Source organism: Anoplophora glabripennis, unplaced genomic scaffold (assembly GCF_000390285.2).
Source record: "Anoplophora glabripennis isolate ALB-LARVAE unplaced genomic scaffold, Agla_2.0 scaffold635, whole genome shotgun sequence".
Lineage (NCBI taxonomy): Eukaryota > Metazoa > Arthropoda > Insecta > Coleoptera > Cerambycidae > Anoplophora > Anoplophora glabripennis.
The window spans coordinates 245,645-267,343 of record NW_019416720.1 but is presented as its reverse complement, the minus strand read 5'-3'; the positions used below and the strand labels follow the sequence as shown (position 1 = coordinate 267,343).

General features: G+C 31.2%; 1 protein-coding gene across 1 annotated transcript; it reads left to right on the top strand.

The window, feature by feature from the left end:
• The first annotated feature begins 421 nt into the window (after positions 1–421).
• On the top strand, positions 422–16,751 carry LOC108910905 (MATH and LRR domain-containing protein PFE0570w-like). The gene is made up of 8 exons (XM_018715654.1): positions 422–461; positions 1,047–1,123; positions 1,174–2,118; positions 2,176–2,329; positions 3,574–4,214; positions 11,377–11,743; positions 12,166–12,273; positions 16,461–16,751. The coding sequence occupies exons 2-8, from the start codon at positions 1,048–1,050 to the stop codon at positions 16,720–16,722; spliced, it is 2,553 nt and encodes an 850-aa protein (XP_018571170.1). The 5' UTR covers positions 422–461; position 1,047; the 3' UTR covers positions 16,723–16,751.
• The last annotated feature ends 4,948 nt before the right edge of the window (positions 16,752–21,699 follow it).

The following is a 21,699-nucleotide window of genomic DNA, read 5'->3' as shown; positions in this document are numbered from 1 at the left end:
ATTTTTTATTAGGAAACTTTTTTGAATATTATGATAATGATAAAAGGAAATTTTACTTTTAGAAGAAACAAAGAAAAATTTTAATTGATGTTCGAATTGATAACCATTCTCTTGAATACAGCATCTTATTCTATCTTCAAATGATATTTTCACGCAAATGCATATCTAATCCTTCCCTTTAATATCATCGCAAGTAGTAGGTGGAACATTGTGTACAAGATTTTTTATACAGCTCGNTATAAAACCGGCCCTGAGTCAGAAAGAGATGACGGTTGAACGAAGATAAACTGAGGAATTTGGTGACGTATTTGTTTTTTATTGGCTGATTGACTTATGCGGCGACTGTCTCTTTACGGACCGTGCTAACTTCTGCCATTTCTTGGACAAATTTTGTCTATTTTCTCGTATGAGTTGGTGTTCTTTGTCTAGTCTCCCTGTGCGGTGTGTTCATTCTTCACTAGGTTTGTTCACCGATTTCCCTAAAAGCTTGCCAATGCCAACTCCTCTTAACAAAAATACTTACTGCATTTTACTGAAATGCAACTGAAGCTAATTACAGATTATAGAACGAACCCATATTGTATCTTAAGAAATGGCCTCATGATTCATGAACATAAGCATGTGCATCCATTCCAGTGCGTATATACATTGATATCATATTTCATTTCTTGAGGTTGGAACGGTAATTTATAATATATTTTTGTTGGCTGCCTTGGTAACTAAATAGAAACATATACTTTTTATTGGTGGAAATTGAAAATACCGTTGTTTCTTGAATTTCTTATTTGTTTTTTTTATAATAATAAGAAATATAAGAATTATTATTTATTATATCCATTTCTTATTATTTTGATAGATTCTATTCAAGTTTACGTTTACCTTTTATTTTTTATTCAGTTATAAACTATAAAGATACAGTAAGATTTAACAATGTGGTTTGGTTATTTATACATTTATAATTTGTATTTTGTGTTGATATAAACCGTGGGATGATAAATAAAACCAATGTAAATATCGAAGTAGAAGTATTGAAATCATTTTTACAGGATGGAGGAAGAATCTTTTCAGCTATTGAGTTCCATGTCTCCAAACGTAAAGCACTGCCAGAAACATTTTAGAAAAGGTAAATTATTGTAGTGTAGTTAATATATTATAATAACTGCTTATGTTTAGGCACAACGGTGTTAGCATTAAGAAAATCTCTACAAAAATCATCCATTTATGACAAGTCCATACATACAGGAAAGAATGACAAATTAGTTCTAACTGAAACCGGTAGCACTTGTACTTCGAAGTCAACCGAATCATGTGAAAAGTTGTTAAATACAACTCCTATTAGTATACATGACAGTGATAGCGAAAACGAGTTCAAATTTAATTCAAACAAAAGTAAACCACCAGAATTAGTGACACGAAAAAAAAAATCTTCCACAGTTAAAAAAAATTTGTTACTTTCACAAGATAAATTTCAAAAAATTAAACACTGGGTTGACAATGTAAATATTCAATGTGAACTGAAGGATACTAGTATTATCAGTGCTTATAGTGAATTATCAACAATTTATGGCGAAGATAATGGTGGAAATTTTATTACGGAAAGAACTGGCCGTGCAGTTAACTCCACTAGTATTGATTCCACATCTGTGCATTTTGATGAATTATTTAAGCAGAAGATTGATTACATAGCTTTGTCACCAAAAGATTTCATAAATATTGATAAACCACCTGCTGTAAATGAATCATTTATCAAACAACATACAAGCTTAACGAAAAACATCCAGAGAAATGAAATGAGTGCTGTAAGAAATGATTTTATTTCAAATTTTGATAAATCTGTTACTTCTTCGTATAGTAAAGGAACGAATCATAAAAAAAGTTTGATGACCAATGTATGTAATATAAATAATACAAACAATAACCATATTCAAACAGAAATTAGTGAATGTGACGAAGATATAAATGATTCTGATAATTCTTTTTCTTTAATTGAAAGTTTGAATACAAGGCTGCTTAAAGGCAAAAATCAAAATATCAGCGCAGGCAAAAGCCAGGTTCCATATAATTCAAGTGGAGGCAAATGTTCAAACAATAAGTTAGACTGCAGCACTGAGAGTAATGGTAATAATAAGTCATGCAGCTAAATTAATACAAATTTTAGTTTGTCATTTTTATTAGATGCAAACCAGGAAGAAATAGTATCAATGTTAGATGATCTTTATGGTAATAAGTGGAGAGAAAAGGAAGAATATGTATTACTTAAAACTCCTAAAACGGAACCTAAAAAGCGAGTGCTCAAGCCGAATAATCTTTGCATTACAAATTCTGAACGGTATGTACCTAATAGTATGTCTTTACAATTTAATTTAAACTTACAGCTTTTTTAAAAACACACAAGAAACAATACATAGGTAACAAAATTTTACACCACACGTAAACAAATTATGTTTAGTAAGAAAAAAAAGCAGTGAATAGCTTACGGGGGACTAAATAGAGCCTAAAGTGCATAGTAAATATGCGCTACTCCCACTCTGTCTCTCACTGCTGCGTAAGTAACCATAACCACCGCTGTAAATACTTTACAGATTTAGAGGCGAGTCACAGCCTCCCATGCAGAAGGCTAGCTATCAGGAGCTCACACATTCAGTGATTTTCAAATGAATTTTGCAAGTTGAGTTAAATTGACTGCACATTACAAATTTAACCTTTAATTTTTAATATGTTTCAAAAGGATAATCTGTTTAATTCTCTAGATAACACGGTGAACTAAATTGTAAATTAAATTTTTTTACTACTAAAATTTCTAGGGGTGAGCGGCGCCACTGAGTCCCCTGCAGCCATCACTGAATAATTACCCTTCAGATATCTTTTCCAAATTTCTTGATTGATATTTAAAGAACATTTATAGATTTTAACAGAAAGACTTACCTGTGTAACATAACTACCGATATATGTTTTAGGAAATTGTCTTGTGCCAATTTTTGTAACCGTAACACCTGTTATATCCATAGAGATTATTCCCTGAAATTTATTGAGTTTTTCTCTTGTAATCTGTTTTAACAGATATATCCCTCAATGTAACATTCACCAACTTGTGCTTTAATGAATCTGTTAGTAAGCGCATCTTCACAAGTAGTCGAGGCACATGATTAAAATTGCAAGCAGGAGCCATATTCTAGTTATTTTGTTGCTCATTGTGTACATATTGGTGAATGTTGCATTGCAGGTTGTGTTGCGATAATCCATACACTGCTTTAGAATATTATTTATATACCGTGCTTTCACGGGAAAACATTACATAGGAGGTGTGTCGGTCAAACTCGTGCGGCTTCAGCGGTGGGGATGTCGATCTCAGTGTGCGCGGCCATGGGGCGCTGTGGCGTACGTAATCACATCTCACATCAGTCAGGTTGCAGCACCCAGCGCTCCCCACCCTTCCGAATTTACGAACTCGAACGAAGCTAATTCCCTATATAGCGTTGTACGGTGAAAGCACGGTATAGGTAATGAATTAAAACAATGGTTTTCATCGTTTCAAAAGGAAATCCAAAAATGTATATCGATGTTTTATTTCAGGAAACCGAAACTGTCTGTTTTATATAAAAATCCATATCTAGAGACTGAAAAATCGAAATCCAATAATTTATTAAGAACTCTTCAAAAGTCCAGATTAAAATTTACGGAATCTCCAGCAATAAAGCGATTAAAAGATTTATGTGATTCAGATACAGATTCCAATTCTGATGTTCGCATTAAATTAAGAGCTAAACTAAATTTCGATGATTCTGATGGCGAGGAAGACACCACATCAAAATACTTTAGAAATACTGTGGAATTAAATAAGAAAACTGTGTCTGAAACTGAATGTGAATCTGACAAAGAAAATTTGGATAACTTCTCATTTATTGGACAATCCCTAGAAGAGAGGTTGCAAAGTAAAATTAATCGAATAAAAGATATATCTGGAGGAAAGAGGAAAGAAAAAAACGAAAATTCAAATGACAAAATACCTTTATTGAAAAGGTGTGATACTAATTCTAAAAAAACAGATAGAAAAATAGATAACTCTAGCAAAAAAGAAGAAAAAAAGACTGATAACAGAAAATTGTCTAGTGATAGTAGTTCTAGCGATGATACCTGGGAAGAAGAAGTTAGTAAAATTGTCCGTAAGAGTGAACCTGTCAATGGAAAATACAGTTTTCTAGCTTCTCTATCAGGTAGTAATCATTTATATATATTGACTTTTTGCCCTGGTATAAATTTAAAATGTTTTCACAATTTAATAACGAATATAATTACAAAACATTTATAAATAAGCCACTGTACGCACAAAAAGAAAGACTGTCAATAGAGTGTTTACCATTTTTTTAATTTTATTTTTTTTATTACAGTATAGACTCTTTAATCCGAACTAATTAAAACACGGGCTTAAAGAGATAAGTTCGAATTACCGATATTTTCGGATTACTGGATAGTAAATATGTACATATGTAAATATGTTTATGTACATATACAGTGCGTCCCAGAAGTAATGCAAAAAATTTGTATTTTATTTTGTGTTGAGTTTTGACAAAAACGCTAAAACACGTCAATTAGTAAATAGGAATTGCCGTTTTGTCACATTGGTTAAACCTTTTTTGTGTCTGTGTTTCATAAACCTATGACGTTATCAACATTTTTTTTAAATAGTACTATCTAATTTTTTAAGCATAAATGGATAGCCCTTTTGAAGGGAAATGCATCGATATACTTTACTTTGACAGGTGCGAAAAAAAGCCAACGATTGGAATGGATATGGTTTGAATTAATAACAAAAGTAGGTATCACAAACTTATGCGCGAACAGTGCTATAGCAAAAGTTTTGATTGATTGTAGGTACATGTTTTTATGTAGATTGGGTAGGTATACACCCGATCACAGCGGCTATGTAGTCATTGTTTTTGAGATGACAGTTAGCGAATGCAATAGTGCCTCATATCATTATGACAGTTATAAATACCATAACTTTACATTACGATGGTGTTGTGTATAAATGAGAAACAAAGAATTGAAATCCTAATTATGGTTGGATACGGAGATAGAATCCATAGTTATGATGAAGTACGTCAATTATTCAATGCCAACCAGAACAACCAATACCTACGTCTACAGTATGCAGATTAGTACGAAAATTGAAGATGCTGGACATGTTAGACATCAATCTATCTAGATCTGGAAGGCCAATGACAGTGATAGAAAATAATAAGCAAAATGTTATGTTTAGCTGTCACTGAAAATCTACACACTGCCGTTTGTCGTATCGCCGAAAACGTCAACATATCAATACATAAAAATGTACCAACAATCAACCAAAACACAAAAACATCCACAAATTTCAATTTTTTGTTGTGGCACTGCTCTTGCATCAGTTTATGATACTTGTTTTTGTTGTTATTTTAAACCATGTCCATTCCAGTCATTGGCTTTTTTTTCTCCCCTGTCAAAGTAAAGTAGGCCAAACCCTATATCTACGTATTTCCCTTCAAAAGGACTATCCATTTATGCTTAAAAAATTAGGTAGTGCTATTTAAAGAAAATGTTGATGACGTCATAGGTTTATGAAACATGGGGCAAAAAAAGTTTAAGCAAACGACAAAATGACAATTCCTATTTACTAAATGACGTGTTTTAGCGTTTTTGTGAAAACGCAACACAAAATAAAATACGAATTTTTTGCGTTACTTCTGGGACACACTGTATATAATATGAATTAGATAGACAATAAAACTAAACATTATCGTAAAATATGGATATGCATTTATTAAAAATAAAAAACAATCCAATCGAGAAAGGTTCCGACTCGCATAAAAGGATTTCCCCGAGACTGCCGGGGAATTACGTCTTTAGCGGTTACTTTCTATTATGTAGTCTGACTCTATAATTCGAATTATATATGTTAAACCGAATTTTTAAATCATTGAATCATTCATTGATCATTGAAACGGGCATTCGTCGGGCCGGATTAGTAGATATTCGGCGTGAGTTTGGATTAAAGAGTCTATACCGGGGTCGGCAACCTTTTTTGGCTGCAGGTTAAAATCAACCACAGTGTGAATATTAAATGAATGAAGAAAATAATTACGATACACTTTTAAACTTTAATTATTATTATAAAAACCAATAAAATTCTAATTATTATAAAAATAAACATTTAGCAGTTACCTAAGTGAAATAATTATTATTATTTAAAAAAATATATTGCCAGGAACAAACAAAAAGCAAAAAGAGGTTATTTCAAGATTGACGTGCGCGCAAAAACAAAGCATCTATTTTCAATTTTTTTTATTCTCAAAATATTCGTTTCATGTTTATTTTATAATTTATTTTTATATATTATACTTTTTTAGGAAATAAAGTGGGTCACTTGAAATTATTAAATGGGTCACTCGGTGACCCGCAGGTCTAAGGTTGCCGACCCCTGGTCTATACTGTATAATTAATTTGAAAAGATTTGCTTAATGTACTTAATACGTACTTACTTCATTTTTGATTTTTAATCATTTTGTGAAAAAAAAAAAAATACAAAATATATGATAATGTACATTTCAATAAAACTACATTTCTGTAGTAACTGTAACAAATACACAGTTCTACAGGGTGGGCCACCAGTAACGCCTCGGTCGCTAGTGACCAAACGGCAAATGTTACAGAAACCTGTATAGGTGGGTATGTGTAGGTTGATTACGGCTACATTTTAAAAATATTTTGAAATATACAGGGTGTCCAGGAAAAGCGTACCATATCAAAGTTATGTTTTTTTAAATGGAACACCCTGTATTTTACTGCATTTTTGAAAGCACCGTAAAAAAATAGGTGAACTTTATTAAAGGTTCTGCATACCTAGGACTTACAGTTTGTGAGATATTTCAATTTTAGTGAAAATGCAGGCATAGCGTAGAAATTTAATATTAGCAATAAAAAAATAATTTTAAGGAAGCAGCTTTGGAGGGTCTATTTTAGATCCTTGAAGTTATAAATTGTTATATTTGTCGTCACTTAGTATTATACAGGGTGTTCAAAAAACTGCTGAATACTTCTCTCAACTTTAAACAGCAATAACTTGGTTATTTTAAATGGAACACCCAGTATATTTTTACTTTGAGAGTTAGGAAATTTAAAACTCTTTCAAACTGTATATAGGTTTCCTATACCTATCTCCAACGGTATTGGAGATATTTGTGCCGTTTCGTTTTTTATCGATTTTTTTTGTAAGATGTATCCACGTGTCTCTATCGAGGTCTTTACTGAATTGGTTTGGGTTCTTCTTGATGACGTCTCTGTAAATATAAGGAGAAAAATGTGAATGCAAATACATGGCACACCTGCACATTTTTCATATTCAGTGAGAAATTATATAAATCGATAATTAAGTAATAAATGAGTAGGTAAGAATGGTTCATGTCAGTGGCTACCACAGGTGTCCAAACCTCTCGTAATGGACTTCTTTGTTTCGGGCTGTATAAAAATATATCTTGTACACAGTGTTCCACCTACTACTTGCGATGATATGAAGGAAAGGATTAGATATGCATTTGCCACAATCACCCCAAATATTCTAAGGAATGTGAGAATATCATTTGAAGATAGAATAAGATGCTGTATTCAAGAGAATGGTTATCAATTCGAACATCTATTAAAATTTTTCTTTGTTTCTTCTAAAAGTAAAATTTTCTTTAATAAATATTTTTCATGTTCATAAATAATTCAGTTACTTACTACAAACATATTTATACAAAATTAATAACTTTTTATAATTATTCTGCTTATAAAATAATATTTTTTATTAGAAAACTTTTTTGAATATTTTCATGATAATGATAAAAGGAACTTTTACTTTTAGAAAAAACAAAGAAAAATTTTAATTGATGTTCGAATTGATAACCATTCTCCTGAATACAGCATCTTATTCTATCTTCAAATGATATTCTCACGCAAATGCATCTCTAATCCTTCCCTCCAATATCATCGCAAGTAATAGGTGGAACATTGTATACAAGATTTTTTATATAGCTCGCAACAAAGAAGTCCATTACGGTGAGGTCTGGACACCTACGTGGCCACTGACATGCACCATTCCTACTTATCCATTTATTACTAAATTTCCGATTTAAATAATTTCTCACTGAATATGAAAAATTTGCAGGTGCGCCATCTAATTGCATCCTCATTTTTCTCAATATATTTAAAGAGACGTCATCAAGAAGAACCCAAACCAATTCAGTAAAGACCTCGATAAAGACACGTGGATACATCTTAAAAAAAAAATCGATAAAAAACGAAACGGCACAAATATCTCCAATACCGTTAGAGATAGGTATAGGGAACCTATACACAGTTTGAAAGAGTTTTAAATTTCCCAACTCCCAAAGTAAAAATATACTGGGTGTTCCATTTAAAATAACCAAGTTATTGCTGTTTAAAGTTGAGAGAAGTATTCAGCAGTTTTTTGAACACCCTGTATAATACTAAGTGACGACAAATATAACAATTTATAACTTCAAGGATCTAAAATAGACCCTCCAAAGCTGCTTTCTTAAAATTATATTTTTATTGTTAATATTAAATTTCTATGCTAAGCCTGCATTTTCACTAAAATTGAAATATCTCACAAACAATAAGGCCTAGGTATGCAGAACCTTTAATAAAATTCACCTATTTTTTTACGGTGCTTTCAAAAATGCATTAAAATACAGTGTGTTCCATTTAAAAAAACATAACTTTGATATGGTACTTTTCCTGAGCACCCTGTATATTTCAAAATATTTTTAAAATGTAGCCGTAATCAACCTACACATACTCACCTAAACAGGTTTCTATAACAATTGCCGTTTGGTCACTAGCGACCGAGGCGTTACTGGTGGCCCACCCTGTATACGTACATATGAGAACTATTTTCTGGATAGGCGAGGGGCCACTGGAGGAATTTTGACGACCTACAACATTTTTAGGATGAACTACTTGAATATTGTACAGATCACTTTAATTTTATCATTTTTGATGTCTGTTTAGTAGGCATATGTATATAATTCACTCTTCTCTTTCAATTCGCTATTTCTTCCGGTTTGAAATTTTTTATTGTTGTAAATACACTCAAAATTATAGTATACTTTGATCTCTTCCAGTTAACGATTTGTAGATAAGTAAACATAAATATATTCATCAAGTCGATAAAGCGCTAACATTAACTATCAAACAGGTTAAAACTATACCCCCCCCCAAACATGTAGAAAGTTTAGTTCATTCTAAAAATATTTCGTCACTGCAATCCTTTGATTTAAGGGGTAACACCACTTTAAAATTAAAAATGTTTCTTTCAAATTTTTTTATTGGAAGGAAAAGTAAGAGGATAATAATATTCAGGAATGTTATTAACCATATCTTTAAGAGTCCAAAAAAAATGTTTATTCATAAATAGTACAAAATGGCGACGCTGGGATCATTCTCACGAAGCATATTGAATCGGAGGCACTCTGCGGCACGTAGTAACTGACATAAATTTTAATATGGGAAAAAACAAAAAAAATTTTCTTAATCCACATGAGTATGGTTAGAGAAATACGTAGGGGTTTTGAAAACATTAATTTTTGTGTGATTGGCGACCATTTGAAGTAAAGTTCATTTTTTGACAAAAAAAAGAAGGGCAATCGTTTGTCAATAAATAATGTTAAAATCAACTTATTGAAAATCCCATATGTACTTTTCTTCAAATGTTATTTTAAAGATATGGTCAAAATTTGCACTGAATAAAATGAAAATTGATGGAGTTATGCTGCATGCCGATTTAAAAAATCATATTTCGAAAAAGATGCCTTTAAAGTTTTGAGATGTACGCTATACTAATGTACTTTTGTTTGAAAATGCTTCTAATTGAACACAAACTCCTTCTAACAACATCTGTTAGTAGTATTATTAGAGAAGTTATAGAAATCAAAAGATAAGTCATTAGGCTGTACTCTTCTAACAGATATCTATGTGCCCCAGGTCGTTGTTTCGGAGCAGACCAACGCTTTCGAGAAAGAGCTCGGAATTAAAAAAAAAAATTAAATTGTACAGGCCTAAAATTTTTTCCCTTATTCTAGAATGTTCAAGGCATCTTTTAAATCAATAAAGAAAATAGATTTTCGGAAAATTATAGAGTGGTCTTACCCTTTAAGTGTACACTTCTTGATATTCCAGTATACTAGTTTTCTTGTGCACAGTTCTAAGCACACATACAATTTTAGTTTACATTTGCATTGGTATTTTCTTGTAGTTGAATCCAGTGTATTGCATATAAATCAGTAGCCAATACTGCTGACTAAAGTCTATATTGATAAAGTACTGTAACTTTAAAATATAGGATTGAATATTCAATATATTTTTATGATATAAAAAAATATAATTTAATGCTTACGTGGCTAACATTTTTTCATATCGGTCAATATATGAAACCATTTTAAACAGTTTATTTTCCGCTCTTTTGATTGCCGACGTCACATGATATTTTCAGTACAAAAAATGACCTTGAAATGACCTCGAAGGACACCAAGAAGGCCGAGATTGAGGTCACTACTAATTGCAATTTATCAACTGCGTCCTTCGGAGATATCCAGCCCTCAAATTTAAATAACCTTTGAATGACCTTCAGGATCAAACCCTGATTTAGGACCTGAGTTTTTGGATGTAAAATTTCCCGGTTTTTCGATTGCCGACGTCGAAAAAGGGGGTTTCCATTATAAAAAATTGAGGTGACCTTGAAATAACCTTCAAGGTCATCGTCAAGGAAGATCCAAGGTCACCATTGAATTTCTCATCAAAAGTTACTACTACAATGACCTTAACAATTTTCAAAAATAATTTACCTGGGAAATTATTCAGGTGTTTCCAGACGTTTTGGACATCCTTTATAAGAGTTTATATAGAAATGATCTCGGTGAAAAGACGAAATTATAACTGCAGAGTCTTCATAAATGATTACATGTCACGTGACGTGACCAGTATTTTGTTTTGAGCAGTAATTTTATTTCCTTTATATTTTGCAATTAAATTTTGATAAAATTAAAAATTATTATTACAAATAATACAATACAATAAGTTCAAGATTACATTAAAACGCAACATTCCGTTTCACCGACAACCAATCAGTGATCGCATTATCTCGATCATAGAAATAACTCTTTGTTACTGTTCCTTGTAAATGAGTCATTAATATTGCTGGCGCCAAGGTTTAGGGATTTTTCATTACCAGTCGTGCAATGTTGAGTTGCCTAAGTTCAAGGGTCTCGTGGCTTGTAAACATTTACGAAGGCTTTGTATTAAGCGCTCGTAATTAAAGTTATTTTTATTTTAATTTAATTTTAGCAAATATACCAATCCTTCAGTGTGACATGTCAGCACGAATCTACAGAAATAATTTTAAATTGTACAAGGAGCAGTTGCTTACAAAATTATTTACGCTGTACAATGAAAAGATTTTTGAAAATGCTATTCCCCAGGATACAGTTCTAGAGTGGAACGATCGAATGAGGGGTACTGCTGGATTTTGCTATTGTAAGAAAATAACTAGGAGGACGGGGACTGTTGAGAGAGCAGTCAGAATTGTGTTGTCCACCAAAGTTATAGACGCAGCTTATAGGCTGAGAGATACTTTGATTCATGAAATGTGCCATGCTGCTACTTGGCTAGTTAATTGTGTTTCAGATGGACATGGTCGTTACTGGAAATCATGGTAAACATTTCACTTAAAAGTTTTATAACAAAGGAAATTTTGTTATTATTTAGGAAAATATGTCGTGTTTAAGATAACCCCTGTGATAACCTTTGTCATGGGGGATATTGAAAATAATAAAAGGAATGATTAATTAAAAGACTAAATTCTCTCAGATGATTTTTTTGGTTATTTTCAAAAAGTTTTCAAATTATTAATATTTTTTTTATAATTCTCTAACATTGAAATAATTTTACATAAGCAAGATATAGGCAGTACAGTTATATCAATATTATCGTGGTGTAGTATTTAATAGCAATTATAAGTTTCGTCATGACAATATTTTATTTAAACTGATTTTATGATCTCTGGTACGAATACATTATGTTTGGGCTCGTATTACAATCAAGTTAAATATAAAATAACATTTTTAACATTTGTAGGGCATGCAAGGCTATGAAAACATTTCCTGAATTACCTCCAATAAAGACATGTCATGATTATGTAATAAATACCAAATATACATATAAGTGTACAGGTTGCGGATACAGGTAAGTGCAAAATATATGATTGGAAAAGTTTGTACAAAATTTAAGGAGGTGAAAGTAGAGCCAAAAATAGTTAAAAAAGTTCCTATAAACAATGGTCCGGAGCACCGTTACTGAGATATGGTCCTCCAAAGGGGCCTTATTCTTTGGATATTTTTTAAAATAACTTTCTTTCTGATTAAGATAGTGGAATGAAAATTGTAGGTAATAATCATACCATAAGGGTCTTTAACTATCATAAGTTTCATCGAAATTGGTTATAAATAAGGATAGTTTTCTAACTACCCTTAACAGAAATTTTTCAAATTTTTTTATTTTGAATTATCAAGCAAATAATACTATTTTAATTTTTTTGAATTCTGCGTAGTTTAGTCAGAAATAATTATTTTTTAAATCATGTATGGCTCAGAACAGTCACTTTTTTTAACATTTTCACATAGTAGGCATCTTTCATGGTGACAGTTTCGTTGTAATGATACTAATGATTGTCACTTTCACGTGCTATCGTTTAAATTCTTATGTTTCTTTATTTTCTTAGTTGTGATCTTTGTGCTTGACTTTGCATTTCATTTGATATTTTTACAACCATGAACCATCATGAGCAAACGCTCTTCTTACACTCGCAGTAGGATTACGTTAAAAAAATCCTATAATTACTTCGTCTAAATCATGCCTACGCCTCCTTGGACAGCCAAATTCACAATATCTTGTAGTTAGGGCTCCTGATTCCATCATTCTTGCATGAATTTTACCAAACAATCTTGCAGAAGGTTGCCTTCTATCAGGGAAACGTTGCCAATACTCTTTTTGAGCCGCCAGACTATTTCCATTACAGAAACCATAAATAAAATGCATATCGGCATATTAATAGTAAAAGCATGATGGTTCATGGTTGTAAAAAAATAGAATGAAATGCAAAGTCAAGCACAAAGATCACAACTAAGAAACGTAAGAATTTAAATGATAGCACGCGAAAGTGACAATCTTTAGTATCATTACAACGAAACTGTCACCATGGAAGATGCCTAGTATGTGAAAATGTTAAAAAAAGTGGCTGTTCTGAGTCATACATTATTTAAAAAATAATTATTTCCGACTAAACTATGCAGAATTCGAAAAAAAAGAAGACATTTTTTCTTCAAAAACGTCAAATTCATTAAAAAATAATATGCTTGATAATTCAAAAGAATAAAAAAAAATTTGAAAAATTTCTGTTAAGGGTAGTTAGAAAACTATCCTTATTTATAACCGATTTTAACTTATGATAGTTAAAGACCCTTATGGTATGATTATTACCTACAATTTTCATTCCATTATCTTAATTAGAAAGAAAGTTAATTTTAAAAAATATCCAAAGGATAAGTCTCCTTTGAAGGGCCATACCGCAGTTACGGTGCTCCGGAGGACCAATGTTTATGGAAACTTTTTTTACTATTTTTGGAGCTACTTTCACCTCCTTAAATTTTGTACCAACTTTTCCAAACATCCTGTATAATTTTATGTATTATTTTAAGTCGTTACTCATAAAAATTAAAGTGGTAATATTTTGTTAATGAAATGTGGGACCTGGGACTCATGCTGTTTCTAATGATTGATGATTTTTAGATTCACACAGAGAAAAAATTAGATTGAAGGTGTCTAATCCTGAGAAAGGATTGTGCATCAGGTTGTAACTTCTAATATTATAGTTACAGGATGGCTATCGTAGAAACTAATTTTTTTTTCAAAATTTTTATAGAGCACCACTGTTGTCAAATCTCATCTTCCTTGATTCTTATATTTGTTTTCTTATAATATCACACAAAAATTTAACAATGAAGACATACAAACACCCTACCGTCTCTAAATAAATAAGTTTTATTTTCAAAACTATTACTTCACCCAAAAAGTCAGACTATTCTCGTAAACAAAAAACTAAAATAAAAATAATTAAAAGAGGCAGTGACATATTGGGATGCTTTGTCAAATTAACATTGGTCATTTGTTTATACCTGCACAATGAGTTGTTGTCATATCACATCAGATGGATTGAATTTATGTATAGTAGTTCATGTAAAGTAAATCAATGCCAGAAATCACAGAAATTCACAAAGCACAGTACTTTAAAAAAATTATAAATAGTTTTTATTAAATACTTGAAATAATTTTATAAAATGTTTTAAATCTATTAGCAAATAGCAAAATAATTATTTTGAAACATAAGTCTTACTTATTGTAGTATATTTGTAAATATTTTGACCATGTAGGTCAAAGGAATAAATAATCTTTTGTGTGGCCCAAGTACCGATATTAGTTAATATCAGTGGTGGAGTGGTGGCTCCTGACTTCCATACAATGGAAGGCAGAAAATTTTAGATACAAAGTATTGAAAAAAAAAATAATATATAATTGATTAATTTTAAGTACAATTGAATAATATAAGAAAAATGCACTCAACATTACTTTTTATAGTGAAAGTCAATTCTTCTGCTTTTGTTTCAAATAAACTTTTCAATTATTTTTTCATTAAAGTTTGGTATTTTTCGTACCATTGATTTTTCAATAGCAATTGCTATAATCAATTTAAACTTTTTGCTTTTTACAATCTTTAAGGAAAACACACAAGAAACAAAATTTAATACCACATCTGAAAAAATTAAGTTTATTAAGAAAAAAAAAACAGAGAAAAACAGAGACCAAACTGCATAGTAAATATGCGGTACTCCCACTCCGTTTTTCAATCATGACCACTGCAGTAAACACTACCAATGTAGAGGTGAGCTATTAGGAGTTCACATATTCAATGTTTTGCAAACGAATTTTGCAAGTCGAGTTAAATTGTCTGCATATTACAAATTTAACACTTCCTTTTTAATGTGTTTCATACGACTAATCTATTTAATTATTTGACAAATGCATTGGTAATCTGAATAATACCTATAGATTAACTCTCACTTAAAGTTACACTTATATACTTGCAAATAACATGTTTTCTGATAAATATAAACAGGTGTTTTCTTATTTTTTTTTGTTTTTATTTTTCTTAAAGTTACAGTAATTATATAAAGTTTGTTTATTTTTTTAATTCCATTCATATTTTTTTTTACGAAACTAATCTATGTGGGTCTAGAAATCATCCTTTAAAAACGGTATACAGGGTCGGAAAGTCCCCATGGTTCATCGGCCGTTACGTGAGAGCGATAAAGTAAGTCATAGAAATCCGTGCGATAGAGAAAGATGCCTATAATGAAGGCGTCTAATAGTCACCTCCCATTTCGCCCTTCCACAAATAAGAAGTGGATCTTATTTGTGGAAGGGCGAAATGGGCGGTGATTATTAGACGCCTTCATTATAGCCATCTTTCTCTATCCCACGGATTTCTATGACTTTATCGCTCTCACGTAACGGCCGATGAACCATGGGGACTTTCCGATCCTATAGATCCCAGGCTTAATATCAAAATATGACCAATATAATTTTCAAGAGCCGTCACTGATTGCATTTTCAAACAATACATACGATTGTGTTATATTCTATCAATAAAATTGTACAATTTTCTGACCAAAAATAAGAACAAAAGTTCATGTGAATGAGATGGGCAAATACTTTCTTTTACGGTATAAGGTGGTAAAGATTTATTTAGTTATTCTCATTTCTTTTACATGATAGTAGATCATATTGCAGTTTTCCTTAAAATAAAACAAGCTATCATACAACGTAAAGCATATTTTAAAGTCACATCTTGCTGAACACCATCCATGTAATTGATAAAGAAAAATTCACGAGATCAAAAAGTTAAAAAAATTGAACAGAAAAAAATTCAGGGATACTAGTGGTCATGATTCCAAGAAAGTATCACACTGTAGCTTATTTCGAACAGTAATTTATGCATTACATCAATTCTTAAAAAAAATATTAAATGCACCAAATTGTATTGGATTATTTCAAAAAATGTGTTGAATAATTTAGATGAAAAAAAAGTATGCAATAAAACTTTATTAACTGTATCAAAAATGAAACATATACATACCTACCACCATATGAACTTTTCTTTAATATTTTCAGTTAGAGAATCATTTGTACAATTTTATTGATAAAATATTGTAACACCCTATACAAGAGAAAGTATTTTTTAATTTAATTTCTGTGTATGAAAATATGTTTTATAAAATGAAATTTCTTGATTAGCTGATTTACATGAATATTTTCAGTATTGGTCGGCACTCGAAATCTTTGGACATAGAAAGAAAAAGGTGCGGGTATTGCTTGGGAAAATTTGAAATTTTACTAAACAAAGTTAGTAAGAAAGGTGAAACCAAGTCAGTACCTGCCACACCAAAAAAGGAAGCAACAGGTTTTGCTTTATTTGTAAAAGAAAATTATGGTGTTTACAAGCAAACAAATCTTAAACATGGAGAGGTTATGAAATTACTGGGACAGAAATTTCAGGAGATGAAATTGAAAACAAATTAAAACTTTCTACTTTACTGTAGAATTGTAATTTTAAGCATATTTTATTATACTTATATTTTATTTTCTAAGAATTTGTTGACTTTGAATGTGTGTTACCTTATTTTTCCTTTATCTCACTAGCTTGCTTTTCTTATTTTTAAGTTTTTATAATATATAGGGTGTTTACAAGTTTGGTGGGGATTTTTAGCATTTTCAACAAGTAAAACAGGTGAAACTGCAAAATGGTGCTTAAAATTAATAATAATGTTAAAAATTTATTGAGAATCTTTGGAATCCTCTGGTAAGTACCATCAACTGGGGTGATGTTGGACAGCAGGGGTGAAGGTGGACAAACGGTAGTGTTAAAAAAAAATTCCTACCTGGTAGGTGGGGGGTGAATGTTTAACTGATTTGGCGGCAGAAATCGTGAAACATGTTCTGTTTCTCTTGGAACGCAGTGTGGGTATGAAGGACGCAGGTAAGTGAGTCTGTGATTTACGAAAGTGTTGTATGAAATTTGGACATTTTCATAAACTTGTTCTTATAACTACTGTATCTACGATGTGGCTGGCGGAATATCAACCTTTTTGTCTGAGGAGTTGCACTATTGTTTGAGTATTAGTCATGGAAATTTTCAATCATATTTTTGTAAAAATAGTGGAGTGGGGGAATCTTGTTTACACTGTTGTGTTATTCCAGGGTGAAGTTGGTCACCCAAAATATGCCCCGAAAATATCGAAAATCGCTTGACATAAAGCCAAATTGTAGTTACCCCACCAGAAATTTGGAAATGCCAGTAAAAGAAGTGAAAAATAAGATTTTAAGTGTCAGGGCTGCAGCTGAAAAGTGGAATGTTCCAAAATCAACACTTCACAACAACAAATAGTTTTAAATAAGTTTTTAAATAATGTTAAATATTTTTTGTTATATTGTTATAAGAAATTTAAATTTTGTTAATAATAGTTTTAATAAAGGTTTAATACACATTTTTCAAACTCTATAAATTTATTTTAGAGTAAAACTGAAAGATTTCCTTTTTAAAAAACAATTTTTATGTACAACTCGGGTAATAGACCGTTCCGTAGCTGGATTTCCATTGATTTAAAGCTATGTCCAACTTCACCCTTTTCTGCCAGGTGAAGTTGGACAACCCTTATCAAAAAATATATAAAAAACTAAAAACAAAATACAAATTTTAATTATACTACACAATAGAATACACCTTAGCCTAACTACATGATTTTTTTCAGAATTTTTGAATTATCAGACCCAGAAATAGAGTAAAATAATTGAAAAATTCGTCCAATATCACCCCCGTTGACGGTACGTAAAAAGAGATGAGTGTTCGTTTCTTTTTCATTTCTATTTATACAAAACGTTTGATTTTATTGAGAAAATTTTTAGTAACAAACGTTTAAGTGAAGTTCTTTATTTTGTTGGATTTTTATTTTTAACTGTGTTTCTTTTTGTGAAAGAAGAAAGTGAATTAATAATTACCAATATACAGTGCAATTTTTTGAAAACCTGACATAGGCCAACTTTTTTATTTGAAGTGATAGACTAGTACCTCCAAGTGCAAAGTTGTAGGAAATAACTAGACTATGAAAAATTTACTAATATTTTTCCCGGTGTTGCCAGATTTCTTCAGTAGCTACTAAAACAATACTTCTTTAAATGGCAACACTGTATTTTTTTTAACAAAATTTGATAAATTCTAAATAAAAAATGTATGTTTTATTTAGTCGGCAGGAATTAAGAAAAGCTAACATAGCAATAGTCAGAGCCGGACTAAGGGCTGTAGACCGGGACCTCAGAGATCGGGGGGCCTCGGCAAGATCTGGCAAAATGAATTTTAGCTTTCTTTTCCGAATCAAACAAAATCTTGTTTAGGTTTTGAAATTTAATATCATTTTTTAGAGCTTGTAGCCCTAGGTCTTATCATAGGTTAATCCGGCCCTGGCAATAGTAGGCCTTGGAAATTAAACAAAAATTGTGTTGTTTGAAAGGAGCCATTATTGTTGTGCTGTCATTGTGTTATTTGACAGCTGTTGTATCTGAATGTTTAGAAAAATAACGTTTTAATTCAGTTGCTAAAATGAATAAGTTATTTCATCCAAAAGAGGAAATTGAATTAATTTTTCTTCATGTTGGTGGCCACGCAATACATCCCGATAAGCCTTTGCCAAATCCGGAGCTTTTAGGAAATAACTTAGTAAAACTAGAAACAACTGGTAGTGTATGCCCAAGGATTTGCAAAAGGCTGAAAATCATATTAGCAATTGAATTAAAATGTTATTTTTATACACATTCAAATACAACAGCTTTAAATAATACAATGACAGCACAATAATGACGGCTTCTTCAAACAACACAATTTTTGTTTAATATCCAAGGCCTACTATTGCTTTGTTAGCTTATTTTACTTCCTGCCGACTGCAGATTATTTTCGTTGTTTTTGCTGATTGTTCTAAAACGTCTACTTCAATAAAAAAATGTGACATAACATTTTCTATTTAGAATTTGAAGATTTGTCACATTGTGTTGAAAAAAATACGGTGTTGCTATTTAAAAAACTGTTGTTTTAGTAGCTACCAAAGAAATCTGGCAACTCCGGAAAGCATTATTTGTAAATTTTTCTTAGTCATGTTATTCCCTACAACTTTGCTTTTAGAAGTACTAGTCTGTCACTTCAAACAAAAATGTTGGTCTATGGCAGATTTAAAAAAAATTACGTTGCATTTACTGAAATGGCTCATCAGGGACATTAACAATATGTCAGTGGACATGGTGATAAGTATGAAGACACTGATGAAAACTGCGACTTAGCTGCACATATTTACGTGCAGTGATTTTCAAATAGGTATGCATCAGCACTTGTAAACAGAGGCAGATCAATCGTTGGTGTCAGCAGTTCCAAAAAAGTTTTCATCATATCAATGTGGTAAGTTAATAAATATTCAAAAAAAATATATATTCTATTTGTAAAAAAATGTTTTTACCAATCAAGTTTTGCTTTCCATTTTTAATGTATAGGGCGTCCCAGAAATAAGTGACAAAATTTTAACCATCCATTTAAGTCATCTAAAGCAACTACCTATTTTTTTTTGTATACTTACGGGACATTCCATATAAAAAATAATATTTACAAAAAATTGTATTTCCAAATTATTAGTCACAAGTATTTCATACCATTTTCTTATTTTTCTTATTTTTTTTTTTGGAACTCATGTTGTATGAAGCTGTGCTTAGTACTCTTATAGTTATTAAAACTATTATAAAAAAATTGTGATGTCTTTATTATACAGGGTGTCTGCAAATTTCACTGACAACGTTTGACTGCATATTCACGACAATAAAATGGAGTGACTGAAAAAAATATATGTATATTTTACCTATATTAGTAACAGGAACTGGAGGAGATGGTTTATTGGAATTTGGTTTTGTAGTAGTTTCTAGAAAGTCTCATTTTTGACTTATTAAAAATCTTTTTTTTTAAGTTTCTAAGTTACAACGCCTTGTAACTTAGAAACTGGGCCACTTTACTACATATATTTATAGGACCTTTTTTTTAATTATCAGAATGCAGTTAAGGCCCACCCTGTATACCGATGTTTTTAATAGCATATTTTTGCATAATTTATCACGTTTTTTATGCAATTTTTTTTCATTTTCGTTTACTTATTTTTCTACCCGGTTTTAATTTAATTCATCATAATCTGCTAAAAAAATTCTATTTTGGACCGCCAGGAAATTGAGATCAAAGAACTTATTATTTATATTTTTGCAGTTAATATCAAAGTTACAAGGTTAATAGTTTATCACTTATTAATGTAATATTAAATAAAGTAATTAGGTATAATATTATAGATCTATAAAATAACTATACCTACTTCCTCAATAAGTAAAATTACAAATATTGAACAAACATGGCACATAATGATATACATATAATAATTATTCTTATTGGCCATTGTAGGTAATGTTAGTTTTTCTAGAACTTCTACTCTACTATCTTTTAGAATTAAATAAAAATAAATAAACTTCTTAAACACTTAAGAGCGTAGGCTAAATAGATTTCAGCACCTGCGTATATTCCGTGACGATTAGGTACCTACTGTTACAAAATATATAATAATATATAATAGCCTACTGTCACTGTCACTAAAGGCGGAAATACACATGCCTCTTGCTTGCACAATAGCATGCAAGTAGCTTGCAGCAGATAGCTCCTGGTGTGTGTATCTATTAAAAGGCATGCCTGTAGAAGGCGCGCAAGTAAATTGCACATCATTTGATTTTTTGGCATGCAATGTGAGGCGGGGGGTTTCGGGGGAGTTCAAGTGGCATGTCGGAACGTGTCTACTTGCTACCTACTGATATACCAATAAGCCATAATACTAACGAGGCATTCCATTTTACTTGCAAATGTGTCAGCAGTGTGCCATCCGCCGGCATATGCCATTTCTTAGCATGCAAGTTACTTACCTATTTTACTGGTATGTGTATTTCCGCCTTAACGTCATGGAAAAAGCACCTGTATGTATACATATAAGAGAACTATTAGGTCCTCTTGTGTATGCTTGTATAATACTTTTAATAGTTAACTTAATTTTAATAAATACTCGTTGTATCATGGATTATAGTGGAAAACTATAGTACGATCATATTCGATGCAAAGTAATAAATCATTGCCTGTCAAGGGAACCAATGAAGTACGCCTTTAAGGGTTTTACAAATTGAATAATTTCTTTATACATTATGAAGGGACGAGGGAATCCGTTCAGGTCTGGCACCCTTGTTGCTACAAAAATTCCTTTATTCTCATAAACTATTTATTTTAAATGTAATTTATTATAAATCCAATTTGTTAAAATTCCACAAATGTACTACATTTTACCTCTGTACGCGCCACTGTTGTTTACTTGTTTTTTGGAAGCGCTCTCTAATTGACGGCAAAGCTCGCCAGGTTAGTATTTGACGTATAACCGACCAGTTCGT

What these genes read in the sequence shown, in the direction of transcription:
- LOC108910905 (XM_018715654.1), top strand. Translation starts at nt 1,048, where the DNA reads ATGGAGGAAGAATCTTTTCAGCTATTGAGTTCCATGTCTCCAAACGTA. An exon ending in TGCATTACAAATTCTGAACG is followed by an intron (nt 2,330 to 3,573) that starts GTATGTACCTAA and finishes GTTTTATTTCAG; the next exon opens with GAAACCGAAACTGTCTGTTT. An exon ending in TTTTCTAGCTTCTCTATCAG is followed by an intron (nt 4,215 to 11,376) that starts GTAGTAATCATT and finishes ATTTAATTTTAG; the next exon opens with CAAATATACCAATCCTTCAG.